At 41.1% G+C, this 21,729-nt stretch overlaps 1 protein-coding gene across 3 annotated transcripts in view; it reads right to left on the reverse strand.

The window, feature by feature from the left end:
• garre1 (granule associated Rac and RHOG effector 1) overlaps positions 1–21,729 on the reverse strand; it is a 34,995-nt gene that overhangs the window by 3,556 nt on the left and 9,710 nt on the right. For 2 of the 3 annotated variants that reach the window (XM_020080178.2, XM_020080179.2), the window contains exons 2-10: positions 16,754–18,172; positions 7,864–8,076; positions 6,981–7,121; positions 6,671–6,766; positions 6,304–6,465; positions 5,886–6,044; positions 3,668–3,765; positions 2,069–2,194; positions 797–1,887 (exon numbers count right to left, since the gene is read on the reverse strand). In XM_020080178.2, the coding sequence (XP_019935737.2) occupies positions 797–1,887; positions 2,069–2,194; positions 3,668–3,765; positions 5,886–6,044; positions 6,304–6,465; positions 6,671–6,766; positions 6,981–7,121; positions 7,864–8,076; positions 16,754–17,257 (2,590 nt within the window). In that variant the 5' untranslated portion in view covers positions 17,258–18,172. Of the gene's footprint in view, positions 1–796; positions 1,888–2,068; positions 2,195–3,667; positions 3,766–5,885; positions 6,045–6,303; positions 6,466–6,670; positions 6,767–6,980; positions 7,122–7,863; positions 8,077–16,753; positions 18,173–19,225; positions 19,338–21,729 lie in introns of those variants that run through there. The other variant, XM_069511960.1, reaches the window with a different exon arrangement.

Below are 21,729 nucleotides of genomic sequence, written 5' to 3' on the forward strand. Positions count from 1 at the left end.
CCGGGGCTCAATCCGTTTAGCCAGACTGTCTACCAAAGCAGAAAAATCACAATGGCCGTAAGTCAACTCTGCACAATAGGCCTCGACTGCAATCAAAAGAGTCTGCTGCTCTGTAAAAATAGAAAGCCACACAGATTAAATTCAGCATAAACCCTCAAATGCAGGAGGAACCAGCTGCTCAGACTATCTATATTCATTCTTTTACTCAGATCAGAGCCACGTGTTTGTCTGGAATCTGCTTGAATGGCTGTAAAATAGTAAACAAATAATAAATAAAACGAAACACTTAATCAGATTATTTTGGCAGCATGGAATTCTGTACTGTCGATAAGGATTTTAATTTAGATGAACAACTTTCTTTGTCAGCTGCTCTCCTAATGCAAACATCTCTAATGTTTCACGTTGGTTATATGAACCCAGGAGGTAACTCAGGACAACAACACTGTTCTGTACAATAATGTGTTTTTATTTCTCTTGCTTACGGAGACACAATCAACTACAATTTATCCCCTATCTACTGATTTGATGTGTGTTGTCTCTCAATATAAAAGTTTGTAGGCCAACACAGGGAGCTCACATGTTTTACAGTGCAAATGATCATGTTACAGTTCCAAAAAGGACTGATAGATTGTTTCAAACCAATTTTCCAACAAATGTAATCCATGAATACAAAGAGTTTTCACCTTTATTTTCTATTATATCTTCTCTTATACTAAATCTGTTTAAAAAATGTGTCTCATTTCATTATAGATGATCCACAAAACCCCTCATAAACATGTAGGAAGGTGGATCTCACCTGCTGGGTCAAATGGCAGAGTGTCTCCCAGGACTCCAAACACACCCTCGCTCTGGTCCCTGTTGGGCCACGTGTTGTTGCGGGGTCCCTGCGGCTTCTGACCGAGCATCTCTGACATGACACTGTCCATGTAGGTGCTGACCAGGCCGAGACTGTACAGATCTGAGCTCAGATCGGGCAGTCCAGGGGACCCCCACTGCCCGATGGGTCCCAGAGGTGATAGTCCTGCTGGGGGGCCTTGCGGTGGAGGTTGCTGGCCGGATGTGCCAAGCCACTTGCTCGCCACTCTCTGCTGTGGCAGGACCTGTGGTGGGGTCTGTTGAGGAGGAAGCTGAGGAGGAGGGGGCTGCTGCTGCTGACTGATGGGCTGCAGGAGGTGCTGGTAGTACTGCAGGGCCTGCGGGGAAGGCTGCTGAGGAGCAGGAGGAGGCTGCTGCTGCTGGGGTTGTTGTTGCTGCGGAGGAGGAGGTGGCTGTGGTTGTGGCTGCTGCTGCTTCTGCACTGCTGGAGGCTGGGGCTGAGGCATTGTCTGAGTTGGGGGCTGTAGGGAGATAGTCTGGGACGTTGGTGGGGGTCCACTGGGCGGCTTCAGCTCAGCTGGGTTTGCAGATGCGACAGAGTTCCTCCTCTTGACCAGGGGCGAGGCCTGCTGAGATTTACCCATGTTGAATCCTGAGAGAAAGTCGATGACATCCTGCATCTCCTGGTCAGTTGGCAAGTTCATTCCTTGGTCTTCGGACACCAAGCCGTTGGCCAGCTGGCTTTGCTGCGTAGGGTCGGGGGTGGAGGACAGGCTTCCCATCTGCAGGATACTCTGTAGCCTCCCGTCACTGTGGCCCAGGCTCTTGGCCTTATCTTCAGAGCTATTTGTAGTTAGCATGCTGCGAGAGGGCGTGCTCGGGATGGAGTAACTGCCCCCACTGTTCGAGCTAGATGAGACCTTCTTGGTGAACTTGGAAGTCAGCTTGGATATAGTTTTGGGTAATCCACTGGAGGTCTTGGAGCTGGTGCCTAGAGGAAGGTCTACATGGGCGCCATAGTCTGGGATCTCCCGCTGCAGCTGGATCTGAATAGTGGGCAAGGCCTGCTCTCTATGGAGGAGAGGAAACAAACGGTTATAGCTGACAATTAAATAGTATTGTGCTTATATAAAAAATAATTTATAACATAATCTGGATTCAGGGGGTTTTCCCTGCAATCTATTTCATTTAGTTCGGATGAAGTGTTGAACAGTGCATCAATACCAAGTGTTGTTATTTAACCTTCACTTACTTTCTCTCCTTCCACCTGTTGAGGTCAAACACAGCTGTGTAGAGCATGTCCACCAGACCAAGTGTTTTCTCTGGGTCCAAACTCCGCTGGAGCAGGGACATGGTGGCTGGGTCCTCCTTCAGACACCTGAGCACACATGTGCAAACACACAATTCCAATACAAGGTTTTTAACACAAAACCACAGAGGTTTAACTGAACAGATGAAAACTTGACATGACACAACAACTGTGACCTGGTACCTATCTGGTCTGGTCTCTGTACCTGACTCTACTGATTCAAATTTCACAGAACGGAGCATCAACAAATGACTAATTAAGAGCCAGGGGCTGTTTGACCTGATCCAAATTAAAATGTCGTCTGTTGACGTGTTACAGCTGTAACAGTTTTGAGCAGTGACTGTGAAATGCCACACAGAGGAAATAGCAGGATCACAAAAAACAATTCTATTTCAAGATATGCTCATGGCAGTATCTCAGTTTAATTATATACTACTGAAGTATGGTTCACACAAATGTGTCAACACTACATTAAGAAGGTGCAGGAATCAGTGTCAATTAAATCCACTTATTAACCAGATTCTCCTCAGTGTGTTGTGAACATCCTGACAGCTCTATGTCCTGCTTTAGGGAAATTATTAGTGTACAACCAAACCATGAATAAACAACTCGCTGTCATTCCCTGAAGTCTACTCTGCCTTTTCCCTCATCCGACTGTGTGCAGTAGACTCACATGCAGTCTGGTGGAAAGAAGAACTTGACTACACGCTCCAACAGAAAAATCAAAATACCTGTTGGGTTCAGTTCGGGCTCTGTCAATACTCAGCTGAGCTTCAGAGAGAAATTTAGAAATGATGTGCGGGGGCTGGGTTCAGTCAAGTTGACCAAACAATAACCAAACAGCAAACATTTTCATTTTGAAATACTAATTAGAATGGTTTCAGCTACTCAACAATTTCTTTTGCAGTGGATGTCTAAGTTAACAATCCTACTAGCCTTCTATATGTGTGACAAACTTTGCTTATGTTGAAACAATCTAAAAGTAGAATGTCTTTTGATGGTCATTTACAGGATTCCACTATCTGCTCACGTCAGTGTAACCAGGCAAGCTGTGACCATAGCAACAGCAATTTCATGACAGTCGGAGAAAAGGGAACAAAAACTCAGTAGCTGTATGTATTTTTACATTTGAAGACTGATTGTGTCACAGCAGCGCAATGAGACTGCTACATTTTGAAGGCTCCTCCAAATTCAGCCATCAAATGTGTCCTTTCTTCACAGAGACCAAGGCTCCAACTAGCAGATCCTTCCTGGGTCAATCTATCCCAGGATAACATTTTTTCAAAGAGGTAAAAGCGCCTGCAAGCCACGGGATGCCAGATGCTTTATGATATCATGTGTTTTTCACATTATCAATGTGTGTACAAAACCACATGATTGGATATTCATGCATGTGACTGTACCTGGATAATAATCCAAAAATAATAAGTAAAACATTTAAAACATCTCATCTCATTAAGAATAATGTTTACTTCTGCCATTACTGGCCAAATCAAAATTATATATTTTTAATACCAACTGCCACATGTTTGATGTACTCACCATGTAGAAGGAACTTGGACGACAACCTTGGAGCCCTCCAGAGTGATTTGAGGAGCGTAGGCCTCCTTGTTCTCAATCTGAGCTGTGTCAACAACCACCTGATGGGAAACAGAAACAAACCTGCATCATCATCATGTCCTGACAGAAAAGCTTTCCTCACAGCCATCTGTTCGTTTATTGTGAATCCTGCTTGTGCAAGCAATCCACAAAAGTTTATAGCTTACTGTGTGTTGACTCCTTTCAGGTGCACATACAGGCATTTAAACAAGTGGGAGGATCTATTTTACACTTGATAGGTTAATTCTCCCCATTATGTAAACCAGCCTTAGTGACATGAAAAAAACCTTACAACAAGAATATCACTTCTGTCTGGAATTAAATTCCCACCAAGCAACAAGAAGCGGTTCAAGGTGAGGAAACTGAACACATTCACCAGCCGATCAAGACAAACTGACCGGCCTTCCTGCCTGCCTGCTGCTACTCAAATGTATTTGCAAGTTCTTTGAAAGTGGCCTTGGCTCCTCATGCTGCTCGGTCACAAAGAAGGAGGGAAGGTGGGAGGAGTCTATTTCCTGTATTGCAGGAAATTACCCTATTGTTATTTAAAAAGCAGGTGTATCCTTGGAAACCTTGGGCTGCGCATGTGAGGGCTGCAAACACACATTAAGTCTATGAACCATGTTGGAGCATATATAACAAGGTCACTGGGGGCAGGAGGGTGAAGGAGCAAGTAGCAAAACAAATGAGGTTGACTTCTTCGCTCGAGTAGAAAAAGAGCCAGGAACAGAGGTGATATGGTGATTCTTGGTGCCAGTGTTGTGTGTGTGTGTGAATGGAAAAGACATTTAATACTGTGTGGGTGTGGATGGTGCATGACAGCGAGTGTTTATATGCATATATGTGTTTTAAAAAGTGAGAGTGTCTATTCACACTTTGTGATCTATTTCGGGTTAAATGTGGCGAGAAGCACAGATAAGGAGCTAACGCAAAGCGCTCATCCATCAACCAGGGCTTGTTTTAAAGTTAACACGGGCGGGCAGGGCAGAGTGGGAAGCCTCCCTTGGCTTGACACACAAAACAGAGCGGACCACACAGAGGAAATAAACATTGAAACATAAACACAATGGTGTTACTCTGAAGAACGTCCTGCTGCTGACCCTCCCTCCTTCCCCTCTCTGTGACACACTCTTCTTTTCAACCCAGATGAGCCCATCCTTCAGCCACATGCTGCAGGCATGTTTACTCCCTTTTGTGTCTCTCCGGTGTTTGTTTACAGCTCTCTACTGCCACAAAGCAAGCGAACAGATCTCCTCATCTCATTTACAAATCTGAAACACAATGGGATGCAAGATGCCAAACCCAAAGACACACAAAGGCAGGGGATTCAGTAACTTCAGCAGAAGTGTAAGTGAAGTACAACAGGCCTGTTCATGGTGGCATGCCAACTCCTTTTCCACTGCTCGGCAGCATCAACTACACTGAGGTGTTGTGACGTTTACAAGAGCAAAATACTGAATGAGGATCAAGGAGAGCATGTTCCACACAACTGTTTATAAAAGTTCATCTAACACAAACACAAAAGTATTCCTGTAAGAGACGGTAACAAGAACCGAGAACAACAGATTTCACCTGCATAAATGAACAACACAAATACATTTCAAGTGTTTCTGTTGACAGTTTGTCTAAGTTGGTTTTGTTCTTTGAAAGTGATAAAAGTTTGAAGTTAAAGGAAAATCAAGCAAGAAACAGAAAAACTAGAATTTATTTCTCATGGTTTTCTGCCTCCACTTACATCATATATGTAGATGAAGAGTTTAAAGGACTCTGATCGAAGGTATTGAGTGGTCAAAAACCTGTTTCATGATGTCACAGTGTTCTTAACCTTTGACATGAAAATCCATCCAGGTGTTCCTGATGTTATCACTTTTACAAAAATGTGTACGGACAGATGGGCAACCGTCAAAGAATATTTTTTCTGGCCATGTTTAGTTTTCTCACCTTTTTTTTTTTGTCATTTCACAACTGCAAACCTTATTATCTTTTGCTAACTTGAAACTGGTCTTGTTGAAAGCATTCATGAAACAACAAGTAGACTCAAGTAAAAATACATGTGATACACTCTACTGAGTTGCAAAAAACTAAATATTTCAGCTCATTGGGAGAAAGTCCTGACATCAAAACATACAGTAGTGTAGTGATGCTACAGAAAATTACTCACCAGACCCGCCTGGGCGAACAACAGCTGGACAGCTGTCTTGCAAGCTCCTCTCCACCTGGATGGGCAGACGTGGTTGAGGACCTCAGTGACAGGAGAGTCGTCCCTTGGGGTCACTCCGTTCTGGCCAAGCGCCTCTTTAATGAGCAGCAGCATCGTGTGCTGAGAAGAACGAAACACACAAAACATCAACCATACAGTCTGCCATCAGTGTCTGCTAATGTTACACTCCAGATGAACAAACGGGAATTAAGTTAATTAATTCACATCTTTTTTCAGGTTATTGCTCAATACACAAAATGAAAAAAATATATACATTTTTAAAGAGGAGCTTCTACTTAAACTAGTGACCCAGAGGCAATTTGAGAACTTTTTTGCAGAATAATGGTGGTGCAAGAATGAGGAAGCTCAGGGATCGTACCGTTTTCAGTTTAAGGTTTTCAGCCGCGGACTCGTTGAAGGACACTCCTTTGAGAAAATGTGAGCCGATCTGCACAGGGATAGTGGGCAGCTCACACTGGATGGGCTGGGAGGTGGTCTGCATCCTCCCTGCCTGCTGGGCCTCCGCCTCACTGCAACAGCCCTGCACATGTACACATGTTAACATACATACAACAGCACAAAATATAAAAATACTGACACCAGATGGCGATGCCATTATCATTCTAAATCTTAAACATTACAAACAAACATGATAAACAAAATTAGAAAATCATGTAGTTACATCAGTGAATCTTAAGATTGTATTACCCTTCATGATATACAGATTTTTTTGAGCATGACCTCACCTGTAAGGCTACCTCCACAGCTTTGGGGTTAAGATGAAACCCAGCCTTCAGTGCGTACTCACTATGGCCCAGGCTCTCTAGTGCTGCTTTATAGGCCTGGAGAAGGAAAATTATGATTGAGTATCAAGTAATCATCAACAATGGGTTTGAACCCCTCTCAAGCTCAATGTTCATAGATAAGACCATCTGTTTTCATTGTATGCTTCAATTAAAACTGCCATATTTACATGAATTTCCAAGAATTATCTACAAGCAATTGGAATAACAGTGACTGTATTTCCCTGGTGTGGTCAATAGGGTGATACTGTACCTGTAAAGCATTGTCAATCTTCATGTTAAGCTCCTTCAGCTGGTGTTCAGGGATGATGGTGTTGTTGGAGCAGAAGAGCTGCTGAACCTGGATGCCTGCCAGGCAGCCGTCCCGGCCCCTCTCTCTCAGCCTCGCAGTAGCCTGAGGACACAGCAACACACAACAGAGCAGTGGGTCAGAACGACAGCAGGGACATCTACACAACTGCAGAACAATCTCACAGAGAGAATTAGCGGCTTGTTCTGTAAAATGAGACATCTAACATTTAACAACTCATATAAAGGGTGTTGTTAATAAGGATAGTGACTATCTTGATGTTTTACAGGCATATTCTCCTCTTATGCTATAAAAAGCTCAGGGAATAATGAAAGTTTGAACACAACAGATGCTAAGCACTGGAAACTAAACTTTTTAGATTATGAAAAAACATGGCTTACGAAAAGAGTCCTGACCGCCTCCCTCTGCCTAAACAAACCCCCAGCACATTCTACTAGGATCTATCGAGGCCCAGTCCCCTCTAGGGCTAACACTCTGCATGCCAGGGCTTAACAGATCAATCTAGCCACTATTCTCCTCTCTGACTAACTGTACACAACAAAGGTCAAAATGGGCCAGAGGGACTGATCAGCCCGGGGATTAGTCAGGTCCTCTTACAAAACAACCTCCCCTACCAGGGTTGGTGTTGAGAGGGGTGCAGAGCATAGCAACGCTAGTTCACAGACAAACTGCAGCCCAAAAAAGAGGAAATAGGAAATTGAAGCTGGAAATCATAAACGGCTGTCATTTCTCAAGAATGTGCAACAAGTCGACCTTTCACCTTTAAAAAAAAAACACACAAAGTCCTAGACCAGGAAGAGTCCTGGGGCGCCCTGTGACTGCATACCTCAGCTGCACCTTTCCATGAGCGGGAGGCGTCCTCCAGCTCTGTGAGGGGCCCGAGGTCTGAGCTTTGGGAGCGGGCGTTGGCGCAGCGCTCCTGGGCCTGGGCAAGAGCCTCCGCCAGGCAGGACTGAGCGACAGGTTGGACCTTCTGCAAAGCCTGTGATAGAAACTGGAAGTGGACCTGCATCACAGTGAGGAAGCACCGACCCAGTACCTGGAAACAGAGAGACAGATTTTACTGTTATAACAGAGCCATTATCAACATGCTAGAATACTTCAGTCAACATGTTTGAGACACTAAACAATATGGATACTAGGGATGTAACAATTCAAAAACAGACATTGAAACTGTGATATTAATGTCCACAATCTCATATCATGATACAGGATGATGAAATCGAGATACACCAACTCCAACTTGCTGCCACCTCTGCATGTGCAGCCTTGAAGCTTTCATGAGGTTACTAATGTAACAAAACTCAAAACAAAAATAATTTATTTCATAGCAGCATAACACATGTAAATCCCCAAATTATTATTCTCTTTCAAGCGAGGATAAATTGTATATTTTGTTATAACAAATTTAGCTCTGTAAAAGTTTGAGTATAAAAAGGATCAAATGATCACAATTGGAGTAAAAGCAAGACTGCTGTAGCTCAAGAGGAATGACTCTAGATCCCCCAGGCACAAAGTGAGGAGTGTTATTTTGGTAATCTTCATCAAAAACAAAACAAAGTGATCATAATACAATCTGGTTGAACCAACAGGCCGGACTTTATTTGTTGATACAGTTCCTGTGTCCCAGATAAAAGTGGAATTGACTTGATAAAACATTTTGTTCGGGTGTCAAAGTCTTTTTTTACACGATTTCTGTGTCACAGTTTATTCATTATTTATCACAGGTTTATCAAGTATATTTGTCATTTCTGACCTTATCAAGGATTTTTGAAATGATAAACAATCATCAGATCAGAAATATTTACACATTTAATGTGCAATTCATTCTGACCTACAAGTATGTGTTTGGTGAGAGAATATCACAGTCCTTTCAGTGCCTATATACTCTAATAACACCTCTGGAGAATAGTCCAGGCTTAGAGACTGTTTGTTGTCCAGTTAGCAAAATAAGAGCAACAGGACACCACAGGGTCCACCATGGTCACAGGGTTTTTCTTTTTCAGGTACCTGCTGAAAATATCTCAAGGGGGAGACTGAGGTGTAAAGACAGAAACATGCTGCTGCTGTCCTTTGGCAGACAGGAACAACTGGACACAGCTTTCACCGTCCAGCTCCACACCTCATGGTAACCAAAAGTCCACTACATAAATGACGGAAGCAATGAAACCTCCAACTGTTGGACTTTTCACTGGTTTCATAACAACCACAAATCAGAACGTGGTGGCAAATCCATCGCTGCTCTTTGGAATGTTTGAGCCATGACTTTGGAATTTTGATGGCTGCTTCACTGTTTTGTTATTCGACCTCCTGGCCTCACTGTGAGTGGCTGCTGAAAAACTACTTGTACTGGATATCAGGTATAATGAAACATCAAACTAGCTATGGCCTAGTGGTTGAGACACACTGAACTTTAGCTGCAACATCCCAGTTTGATTCCGGTTAAGAAATAGTCATCAATTCTCACCTCATTTCCAGCCATTTCCTCTTCTTTTTTTATTTCTCTAATTATGCAAAATGCTCAAAAGAAGTAAATATAACACGTCCATCTTTAAAAGGTCGAATTGTCCTGTATGAAAAAATGTTGCTGCATTTTTCACATGAATTCAGAATTCTTGTATCTCATCATGCTGGAGCTGAGTAGATCCTGTTTTAGTAAACAAGGTGTGTATGAACTTGGCCATTGCCTTGTCCTGGGAAGCAAACAAGTTACTGACTGTGATCCCTATATACTGTACATGTGATTATATGAATAAACATGTTCACTGAGTCACTGTGCCCAGCGGATAAATAAAAGCTTTATTGCAGCGAGCTCAGAGCAAAGAACTATGAGGTTGTTTTTCTCTTTCTGCTGACAGCCAGCCAGAGAGTCTCTCCCAAAACCCAAAAGGTCTCGGGATTGACACCAACCGTTTTTGTCAACATCATAACATGCAAAAAGCCCTGCTTCTTCCTGTGCTATACGAGTATCTATGTACGTGTCTTCAAGAAACATAAAGAGATATCATTTTAGACAATGTTACATGAGAAATGAAAGCAATAAAAGTATAAAAAAGAACAACACAGCCTCGTCAGTGATTCGGAGTCAGTATGTGTCCTGACTCAGAAAATCCAGGTATAATGTGATTTGTTTTATTTCATCAATTCCCTATAATGTGAATAAATAGGATGTTTTGTGAGTTGATTGAAAAGAAACAGAACTAAGCTGTACACAGTGCTTTGAGCTGAACACTACGGTCACCATCCCAACTTGCTCACTATTACAATCCTAGCATGTTTAACTTTAGGTATCATTTTTACGTTCCTATTTAAGCATATTAGCAGGCTAACAGTTGCTAATTAGAACCAGCAATAAAGTACAGCTGAGAATGACATTAGTTTTGTAGGTATTTTGAGCAAATATGGTTCAAGCTAAAAGGTAGAGTTTTGTGGTCTTCTTTCTTGGGGACCATAAATGTTTTTGACCAACTGTTGAAGCAATCCATCCAATAGTTGCCAAGATATTTAAACAAAAGTCAACCTTCTGGTAGAGAAGCCAGGGGATCAAAAAACACATAATTTTGGTCCCAATCAATAAAGTAGATGTTAATACGTTTCACAGAACAAATGAAAAGTTTGACTTGCAAGTGGCACTAGACTAAAAGTCAGATGTTATAAACAGTCACAAGAATGAAACCTCTTGGGGCCTTGAAAGTTTATAGCAAATTCTTTGTAAATGATGACATAGTTCTAAAGATATTAGACTCTGAACCACAAATGTAAACCTCGAGGTGGGAGCAGGAAAAACAGGTCCTTCATAGTCAGTAGGATTTATCCTCTGGGGAGTCCATGAAAAGTCAATAATCAAGAACAGGTGGCAAAGAGCACAGATTTTGTAAGTTGCCAAAAAGTGCAATCATTTGAATTTTTTTGTGAAATATAAAAATGAACCAAGTATTAATAGTCAAAGAAAAACTAAATTTTAAGTGTGTGTGTTTGCTGCAGAACTTTTATCTACTTTCCGAAAAATATGTAATTTGGCCAAACTTTAGTAACCAATATGCTGCCTATTCCTCTGGCTACTCCAAGCTTCCTCTGAGACGAGTGATCTAGGGTGAACAACATGAAAAAGTTCTGCTCCTTAGTTTCAGAGCAAAGCAGAAAAGTAATAGATAACAGGAGACACATAAAGCCTGATAATGAAGCTTGGAGGAAACATACATATAGCCAAATATTGCAAACTGACACACTATGTGATACATCTGCACGAAGATGACAAAATAGCATGAACACAAGCTGATGAAATCAAATCCTGACCCAACTGCTACAAAGTCATCTACAATAAACAAGTGAGGGAGAAGAAATGAGGACATGGCTGCAGCACGAGATAATGGATAACACATGTGATTGGCTGTGCAGTATCCCCACACAGTCATGGAAAATTTGAGAAATAAGAGCACAGCAGAGCCAAGCCGACAGTGGGTCCCTCTAAGGCCCAAACAAGGCGAAATTGTGAATCAATCAGCATTTGTATTTTCATATTCTCAGAGCACCTGCAGTATCAGTGCACCAAATCTCGAAGAGCAGTGTTCCTGAGATCCAGACCTCTTCTAAGGAAAGCCAGTGTGAGGCTGTGAGAGGGAAAAACAAAAAGCAGCCTAAACTTGTTTGGTTTGTGTCAATCTTTCTCCTTTCTTAACTCTTTCCATTTCTTGTTTTGGTCTTCCCCTTTACCGTCATTCTGAAACGGGAAGTTCTCAGTTCTCACGTCTCTCCTGACCCTTTAAAGTCTTCCAACCAATCACTTACATATGCTGTGGCACACTAAAAGTAATTCTATATATGACCTCATCAGCTAAAAGAGCATAAAAGTGTATGGAAATGTCATCTCTCAGTTTAGTTCAATTTGAGTTGTTTTTATAAGAATATAACATATTCAAATTATAAACAAATAAAAGTAACTAAAATCTTTATAATCACTAGTTTAAGCACATAACTAGTGGATGTACCGACTACCTCGATTTTTGTGCACTGCTGTTATCTTTCGTGTCATTGTTCTAACTGACTTGTATTTATTCTGTACTTGCTTGTTGCTGTCATACCCGGGATTCCCCAATGGAAATCAATAAAGGATTATCTTATCTTATTATCTCACCATATATGGTAAAACAAATGTGTTGAACACATCTCCTTTCAAAACAAGCATTTCCCACAGCTGTTTTTTTCTAAACTATTTTAACTCTAATTCTAGCATTGTTTATGTCTATGTTTGCTCTCCTTCATCTAACTTTGAGGATATTTATTGTGGCTGCATTTCTTGGCACTTACTTCTACCAAAAGTCAATCAGTGGAAGAGAATCGAGTCATCAGCCGGATGCAAACAGAACACACCCCAAAAACAGCGATCCTAGTGGTAAAAACTCCATGACAGATGCAAAAGGCTAATTCTAATGTAACAAGAACAATGATTTGTATACTAATGACAACACAATACTAAATGTTATGTTCTGTGTCTTCTGATAGATGCCCTGAAACCTATACAGGGATCTTTTAAATGAAAACATGAGCGTGCCCAGCAGGATTATTTCATGACAAACCAACTATTACTCATCTCTTCAGCCTCACTTTATTTTCGTATTTTGTTGGTACTTTGTTGCCTGCCACAGAGGTGGAAAAAAGTTTTACTCCAGCTAATTAACTATGTTTTCCAACCCCTTTTTGTAACTGAGTTAAAAATATTACAATACTTTTCATATTTCCATCTCTAATTCTGTCTTTTTCCACAGTACACAAGTCAACACAGCCAATGAAAATATCTCCCATGATAAACACATCAAATTTTTCACCGTAATTAGATAATGTCTGCTAAAAGGAATGCTAAGTGTTTTTAACATCTGAAGACCAAGGTGTTGTTTTACAGCGTGCACTGGGGTTATCCAGTTGTCTGACTGGAGCAGCCATGAAGGTCTCTCTGGTTGTGGGGACCTTTCCGTCTGCCACTGGTCTTTGTTCTGTGGTTTAAACTTACAAGCTCGGCAAACAGACCCTAAACAAACCGTGACATTTTGTGTTTTTTTTAATGTATATTTGGCAGAGGAGTCACTGTGAGCAGCCAGGGAGCTGGGCGCTGATTTAGAAAAAAAAAGTGGTTTGTGTCGCAGACTGAACTGACCTGATCTTCTGGGTACTCTTCTTAAAAGAAAAAGAGGAAGAAGAAGGGGTTGGGCAAAAGACAGAAAGAGGAGAAGGAGATGCAAGCAAGGGGGGGAAAAAAAGGTGGAAAAGTTTCACATACCACAACTCCCCGAACTCAGAAATGCATTTGGTTCTTTTTGAAGACCTCATAATAAATCCAGCTGCCAAACAGCATTCCTCGACTCATGCAGACAAAGGAAGATACCTTTTACAGTCACAAATACGTCGCGTTGTGAGAGACGGGCTGATTTAGTGGCAATTATCACGAGCTAGGTCTAAACAAGTTTAAGCTGTGTGTGCACAGAGCTTTTGTCTACCAAAATAAAACATGAGATACCAGCTCAGATACTGAATCAAAAGCAGTGAACCACTTCAATGAACCTAGGTCATAGATGAGTCATCACGAAAGCATACAGGCTGTTGCAGATTAAATTCACTGCAGTGCATGTGAACAACATTTTGATGATTCGTCAGCTTTAACCAATATATTCCATTTTATTGTTGTCGGTGCACTTGCCCTGTGCAGCATTTGTTTAGAATTGTTTTGGATGCCTGCATTTCTAATCTGAATATTTTAATAAGTGTTGAATCTTCAAAACAAACTTTTTAAGATGGAACAGTTACACAGTCCACTATGGTGAGCACTCCCCTACAACCAATGTATACAAAAGCTTCACACTGCAAGTCTTTGTGCTCAAGTCAGATTTATTCCTCAGATCTGATACTTAGGTTTGGCAGTTCACATTATTTCTTAAATGTCGCCAGCAGTGTGAACTGGTAATGGTCCTGAACTGATTCACATAAACAAAAGAACAACACATCATACTGCATCACATGCAGCGCGCAGTTGCATGGAAGTCAGCATGTTCGGTTTTTTGTATGAGTCGTTGTGCTGAGGAAGTCAACAAATTTGTGAGCACAGGCTGCTGTCTTCCATGTTGACTGAGAGACTCCTGCCTGTGCAGTATTTTGATGTCACTCTAGAGTGACATTAAGGTCGCATGCATCTGACCCATATTGGATTTGGACCAGATATGAAAGTGGCCCCAATGGGAAAAGGAAAAGATCAGATTCCACGTGACCTGTGTTGTTCACAAAATAACTGTCGAATGTGTGCAACAAGAAATGGATATGAGCCACTTGAGTCTAGAGTCTGAATGTATCTAAAAATTACTATAATTCCAATTTGCCATCACCATGTTATTCTTACTGTGCTCTTTAACTCCATTATATTTATTCATATTCAACCTCTATTAGTACTATATATACTAATATTTTTTGTGTTCATGCAGTTTTTACTTCCAGGTTAATTCTACTGACACGTTGGAGTAAGGCTAATGTAAAGTAGTATTAGTGTTTCCCTCTCTACTTTAACAGATGAACCCTTTATGCCTGGGGCCAGACGGCAAATGTAAGTGCCAAGCCGTGCGGTCTTAACTTTCACAGACTTGGGCTTCCGCTAATATTCATCCGTGCATATCCCAGACCACAGAGAGTCAGATTTACCAACTGTGGTGCAGAAGTGTTTCCTGTTTTGGGCTCTGCCACATCCACTGAGGTCCAACAGTCCCTTCAGTGTTTTGGCTGTAGCCATGCACCCGCTCCCTGTTACAAACATAACTACTATGTAAGCATTGATGATGACGATTGTTTTTGCTTTATGTTGCAGTGTTTATGTTGCCGTGCCCGATATGAAGCCACCTGTGGCACCATGCTTCAGTTCTTTGACTGATGCCAGATAATCAGATATGACATGATATGAAAAGTGATAGTAAAACCTTAAATATATTCATAAACCTGCTATAACAAATAAGAAGACATTATATGTAAAATCTAGAAATAAATCTGTGGCACAGAGGAATTTGAAAAGGTGAGCAAATCTGGGTCAGAATGCCAACAAGCAATTACATTTATGAGGTCTTAAATAGGAGGTCAATAAAAAGTTAAGATGTGAAGCCAGAAGACGGGATGTTTTTCTCGATTCACCCGAAACTTGCATGGAAATTGTAAGATATCTTGTGGTTGTATAGTATCCTGTTCTATGTCATATACTGTCTATAAAAAGATGATCATCTGTGGTGAATTTAGTGTAAGTCTTCACATCTTGCACTATACACGTACATATGCAACATATAAAAATATATATCTCAGTTTTCTTCTTCTGTTTTTTGTCTTTTACTCCTTCCAAATGTTTTTTTACTGAATTAAAATTCTGTGATTATACTAAGTTCATTGCCTCCACAAGACAGTTGAAGACAGGGGCAGAGAGGTTCACAGGGAGCTCCACAGACTCTTATCTGTTCATTAAATGCAGGCTAAACAAGCAGTTGTCGTAATCATAAGAAAATAAAGGGTTCACATTGGTGGCCGTGTGGGTGCAGCTGAAATGCTACTTGATGTTGATGGCACCATGTGAGATTATTAGTTACGACAGCACAATTACAGCAACTGACAACGCAAATGTATTAATAATATAATAAACCTGCTCCTTTGCAAACATGAATTTATCAATTCATGATTATTCCTTCTCAAAGCACATACTCAAGTCCTTTCACTTTTGAATTCTTCCTTGTGCAGATATTTAAGATTTAAGCTATAACCTGAAATTAACCTGCTTTTAAATGTCTGACAAAGTCGGCACGAGTTATGTAGCCTGATTTCCTGAACCCCCTGACAGGGGTTTAAAGCTGCTATGACATCGACCAGAGTTAGTATAAAAGAATAAACTGGGGTTTCTATAACACAGATGGGATTAGTATGCTGTGATCATTGGTAGTGACTAATTCTCTCAAGCATAATGTCTACTCTCCTGAATAATGGTCATGTTCTGCTCTCTTCCCTTCTTCTCCTCAACTCTGTAGATGAAATATATGTATAAAAGATGTGGCAGATATAAGACTATTATAGACATTGGGTTGTTGCTGTTATTACTATAACAGCAACAACCCAATGTGTAATTGGGAGAGAGTCAGAGAAAAAATTCTTCCAACATAGTGACCGTGCCTTTAAAGTAGTGCATCAATCTCCAAATCCTTCACTATTAACGAATAGAAAATACTTCAGCAACAGGGTTTTACATTTTACACATCAGCAAATCCAGGGGCTGTGGAAAAATTGGTGTGGTATTCTGAAAGACAAAAGATGACTTTTCTTCTCAAGTCCACTGTGTTTTTCACACCTCACTCTCACATCCTGACATCAGCTTAACAGAAGGCGTGAGGATCTTATTTGAGCCAGGAAGTACTGATTCATAGAGCCAGCCTCCTGACAGAAAGCAGAAAGCATCTTAGCACCAATGTTAGAGGACGAGTCATGGGTAAATGAATATGATAAGGCATGTGGTGCTTAACTGAAGTGCCTCAGCTTGTGAGCTGAGCTAATTCTTTCCAGGAGAGCAAACAATAAACTTCAATGTCAATAATTTTTTTTTGTTTAGTGGCAGACATGGGACAGTCATTTTACTTAAGTCAACACTGGTCTACTGTGTGAACAAGCTCGACAAGTATTTGTGAGATGGTGCATAGTTCTGTGCAAGCACCTACCTCAACATCCTGCAGGCTGAAGTCATTCTGGTCTTTGAAATTTGCGGCACCAGCGCTCAGCTCCATCAGCATCTTGGCAATCTCAGGCTTTATTGCTGCAGTCAGCCTGCTGGCCGCCTCCATGACGTGTTCCTGCACGTCCTTCAGTTGCATAGCTGCTTTGGAATAGTGAGAGTTCCTGAACACGCTGCTGAACAGGTCTGTGAGGAAGGCGCTGGCCCGGCAGAACACGTTGAGGGCATCTAAATATTTTGAGATGCCTTGCTGGATGTCTGCAACCGCAGTGGTGGCAGCGGAAGGAGGCGGGTGGCAGCTGCCAGGCATGCCCACACCAGTGCCCATGGGTGAAGAGGCCGAACAAGTGGAGGCCAGTGAGGCGCTCAGGGTCCGGCTCAGCTCAGGCATTTGGTACTGCTGGTGCTGTTGCACTTTCTGCTTGGACCCGCCGAGCAAAAAGCGACGCTTGTAGTCCATTTTACTTTCCTGTGCACTACAACAATACATAAGTGGTGCAACAGCACCGGAAGCTCCTGTTTTTACTTTGTTTTGCCCGCAAAGTGCTCTTGTCCTTTTTAGAAAAAAACACAAACCAATCAATCCTGAAACCTTTCAAGTTACGTAAAAAGACAGCCTAAGGATTCCACCTTCCAGAAGCTCATCTCAGTGTGCCCTGTGGAGAGGCAGTACAGAAAGGGGTGAGGTCGGAGGGTGATGGAAAAGGCTGGCAGGCTGAGTGAAATTCTTACATGCAGCCCTGCTGCAGATACGTCAGACCCAGCTTAAAAACAGCACAGACACACCTCCAGATTCTCTGTTTCCAGCTTCGAACAAAATGATCATAATAGGGAAGGAAAGTCAAAAACACACCTTAATTTCAAAAGGAGTATTTGAGCTCTCGAACACATTCACTTTCCTTCAGAAAAAAATCTTTCTTCATACAGTATATAGAGCATCTATGGAGAACATATATAAACCTATACCAGTCTGCACTGATAAAAATAGAAAATCATTTTAAAAGCTGAAACCAAAAACGAAGAATGAATCCAATGATAATGAGACACTGGTCAACAGCACTGATGGAAAACAACTAATAAAAAAACAAGTGAGTAAATGATGCTGGAACCAGAGGATGTGGTTTGAACACTGGCTGGTAGAGGAGCAGTGGGAGAAGGGCAGACAGATCCAGTCCGTCTTAAATCCTCTTCAAATAGCAGGACTCTGTAGGCAGTGAGCGAGTGGCCAGCTGATAGCTCTGTCTGCCTGTCTCAAGTCTCCAGCAGCTTCCTGGTCTCTCCCTCGTCTTCTGGCTGAGGTAGATATTACTCACCGCGTAACCAAGTACGCTTCCAGATCTTGCTGTTCTCCAAGGATTGGAGCGACAAAAGCACAAATGTATCTGTAAGGCCTCTAGGTCATTTCCTAAGGGAGGAAAGGGCACAGACACAGAGATGAGGGTTAAGATCATGTCAAAGATGAAGGATGAGCTTTGTTTCAACTGTTTTACTGTTACACACCCAAAATAAAAATGCACTGCCCACTGTAACTCAAAACATGACCAACAGATACACTGATAGTTGACTTGATGTACAGCATTTTCATATAATTAGCAGGACATGTTAACACTATGGTTAGGTTTTTAGTGTCAAGCCTGAATGCTATTGAGAAACAGAAAAATGAACTCTCAGACAGTACACCACTGAAAATGGCAATGATTAGCCTAGCAGTTATCAACATTGATACTTCATGGGCTGCTCACACTCAAACCCGAAGCAAGATAAAGCTGTAAAACCAGTCCACAGTCTCAAATTTCACAACACAATTATCTATCTGTGCATTTAGGATCCATGCTGTTGGATCTGAGAAATGACATGCAGGAAATTGAGTGATACATAGGTTAGTGAACAAGTTACAAAAAGGTCAGCTTTGAGCAGCCCATGTGTTTCGGGAGCATAGCTTTGACAGGAGGGCCAATGGGAGGTATTGGGATGTATTGGTGTAGCCTGCTCTTAACTGCTTTGAATAATTTATTACAGTTCTTTCTTAACATTCTGCAATTCACATTTAAATTAAATGTATATAACCTTACAGTCCCTATGTATTATATGATTGTCTTGATTCTGTTTCCCTTGAAAGAAAGAGTTGTTCAACATTATTTGAGGTCACATTTGTATAAAACTGTTTAAAAGGAGAAACTCTGTAGTGACTGATGTAAAGCATAGACTCAAATATAGTTTTATTCTACATTAAATGACTGTGCTTGTGACTATTTTTAACTACCAACATAAATCTGGGATGTTTTCGGATATTATTATCTGTTGTCATGAAAGATAAAAACCTGCTATTTTCCTGCTCTGATTGAAAGAGGATGATTCCAGCTACATTTCTCAAAAACTTGGTGGTAATATCATCTACAGTTTGGTAAAGAGCTGCGGTTTAAAGTTGCACATTTCTAGACGCTTACTAACACCATACCTCACAGAGCGCTTCTCTGAAAAGAATCTCTGGCAGTGTCTGGTTTAGCAGAACACAGCTGCACAGAGAAATTCCTGGAAGAAGCCATTGTTGGAAGACACTGCAGAGTCTGTTGCGCTGCACATAGTAGGAGTCACAATGCTCTCATTCAATACCCAAACATTATGTGATTTGTCCTTCTCCCTTTGGCCTTTTTCGCTGCATTATGAATACAATATTTTACATTGTCACAATCAAAGGGAATTTGGCTTCTCACTCATCTCTTAATACAACTAACAGTAGCCTAGCTCAAAGACAGCCAAAGGTCAGCTTGTGACTGTCTGCAAATTTCAGAAAGACACGTGTAAAGTGATGGCAGCGACAACAAAAACAAAGTATACTAAACCTGACCTGCAAATGACTGATTTGCAACATGCAACAAAAAAAATGTCTGTCAATAAATCTGAAAGGAACTTGAAATAAAAACTGTGTCAGAAAAAAATTTTCTGGTCTTCTTTAAATTTTCCATCCAATCGAAAAGAAACACAAGCTACTTTCGGACATTTTCCTGAAACTTTCCAGAGGGGATGTATGTGCAAATGCCAATGCCCAAGTCAGTTGCTCACGAAATTTTATTCAACTTTTCCTGTCAGCCCCCTAGTAAAATATCCGGAAACTGTCCGAGTGAGCCCATGCGAGAATACAACAGGAGATTGTCGAGCAAACGAGTGCTTCGTGTGGAGAATATTTGTAACACGAACTGAGAGAAAAACTGAAAGAATACAGATGACAGAGGAAGATGGAAAAGAGGTGACATAAAGTAGAAGACTCAAATGAATATGTCGCCTTGGAAAGACAACAAGATTCAGGGGCTTTTGTCAATTACATTATGTCCTGCCACCTGCTTGGTCTACCTAGATGCCACCACTGACTTGAGCCCTCTAGATATTTTCCTTCGGCAGTGAATCATCTAAAGATTAAAGCATTTTTAGAGGGATTTAATATTAAACATTTTATGTTGTACTGGCGGCTTGTAGGTGTAAACAATTCATCACCAAACCTTCTCCTTTGCCAGATGTAGGGTGCTAGTTCGTACTGAAGGTGATAAAGACTCCTGATTATATTAAACTTAACAGGGCAACAAACATCAACATGGCAGACTAAGATGTTCGATATCCAGCTCCATACACAGCAGGACTATCATTCTGTGGCACATTCATACTGTGTTATCTTGTAGCACCATGCTGAAAGCTCCTGTGTTCTGGGATGAGTCAGGAAAAGCAACTTGTGGGAAAAAACATTGTGCCCAAATAGATAACACCATCCAGCCAGCTGACATTGTACGCAAAGCAGCTGCATGGAGGCCTTACAACCAGAACTTCCATTACGCAATCCCGGCAACATTGTCCTGACCTTCAAACCTCACTTCCTTTCACAAACAGAGGGGTACGCCCAGAAGAAAAAAATTACCCCATCCTCATCTGTCCGAAAAAACACTGAGTGGAGAGACAGAGCTTAGGGAAACTAGTGACCTCCTCATCAAGGGGCGTGCTTCAAAAAGAGTTTAACCCTTCCATTACAGGACAGTCAGAAAGTTACTAGGGAAAGATGTGCTGAAGGGTACAGAGGTGTTCATACACATTTATAAAAGAGTTACTGGGAATTTATCTTGTTCAAAGGTTCAACAAAAGAACCTTGTGGCTGTGTTACTCGTGAGCTTCTTTCACTTTAATCTTTCAGAGGTTGTGTGATGATTTCTAAACGAAGCTGTTTCAAGATCTATGTACTGTATCTATTGTGATATATCAATCACACCAATGTCGTCCCATGGTGTGATACATCCTCAAAATGATTTAGTTAAATTAATTCAGTCACAGTAGGTTGCTCTGATTCGTCCCCTTATTTTTAATTACATTAATCTATCTTAATCTTAAAACTAAATCTGTTTCCACACTCATACCTGTACTGCAAAATATACAGTAAAATATATTATCACAGATAGTCTCAATGGCAGTCAAACTTAGCAGTTTTTATTACACAATGACTATGTTTACATGGACATCAATACTCCGATATTAACCTGACTAAGACAGTAGTCAGAATACGCGAACACTGCCAAGTGCATCTCAAAGTTTCCAATAAATTTAACCTGAATAAGGTTTTACTCAGAATAAACAATATCAAGACGTGGAGTATTACAACCATAGTGGCATTATGTAGATATTTACATGCCGTAGTTAAATTATAACGTCCTATCCACATACAGCAGTTACCAACTGCTTGGACACATCCCCTGGGTGTTAACAAGATGGAAAAATAAAAAAGAGTTTAGCTTTTGCAAAACTAGAAAGAAACCACCCAAAATGTTAAACTGTAGCATCGTACATTAAACTATTTCAGATTGAGGTTTTAAAACTGGCAGAATAACGTTGGATGTAATTGTAATCGGGCTACAGGACATTATGAATAGAATATTCTATAAGCAAATCATGTGAACATTATATTGGAAATAATGTCTTATTCCA

The sequence above is a fragment of the Paralichthys olivaceus genome, chromosome 1, assembly GCF_024713975.1.
Source record: "Paralichthys olivaceus isolate ysfri-2021 chromosome 1, ASM2471397v2, whole genome shotgun sequence".
In the NCBI taxonomy this organism is placed as follows: domain Eukaryota; kingdom Metazoa; phylum Chordata; class Actinopteri; order Pleuronectiformes; family Paralichthyidae; genus Paralichthys; species Paralichthys olivaceus.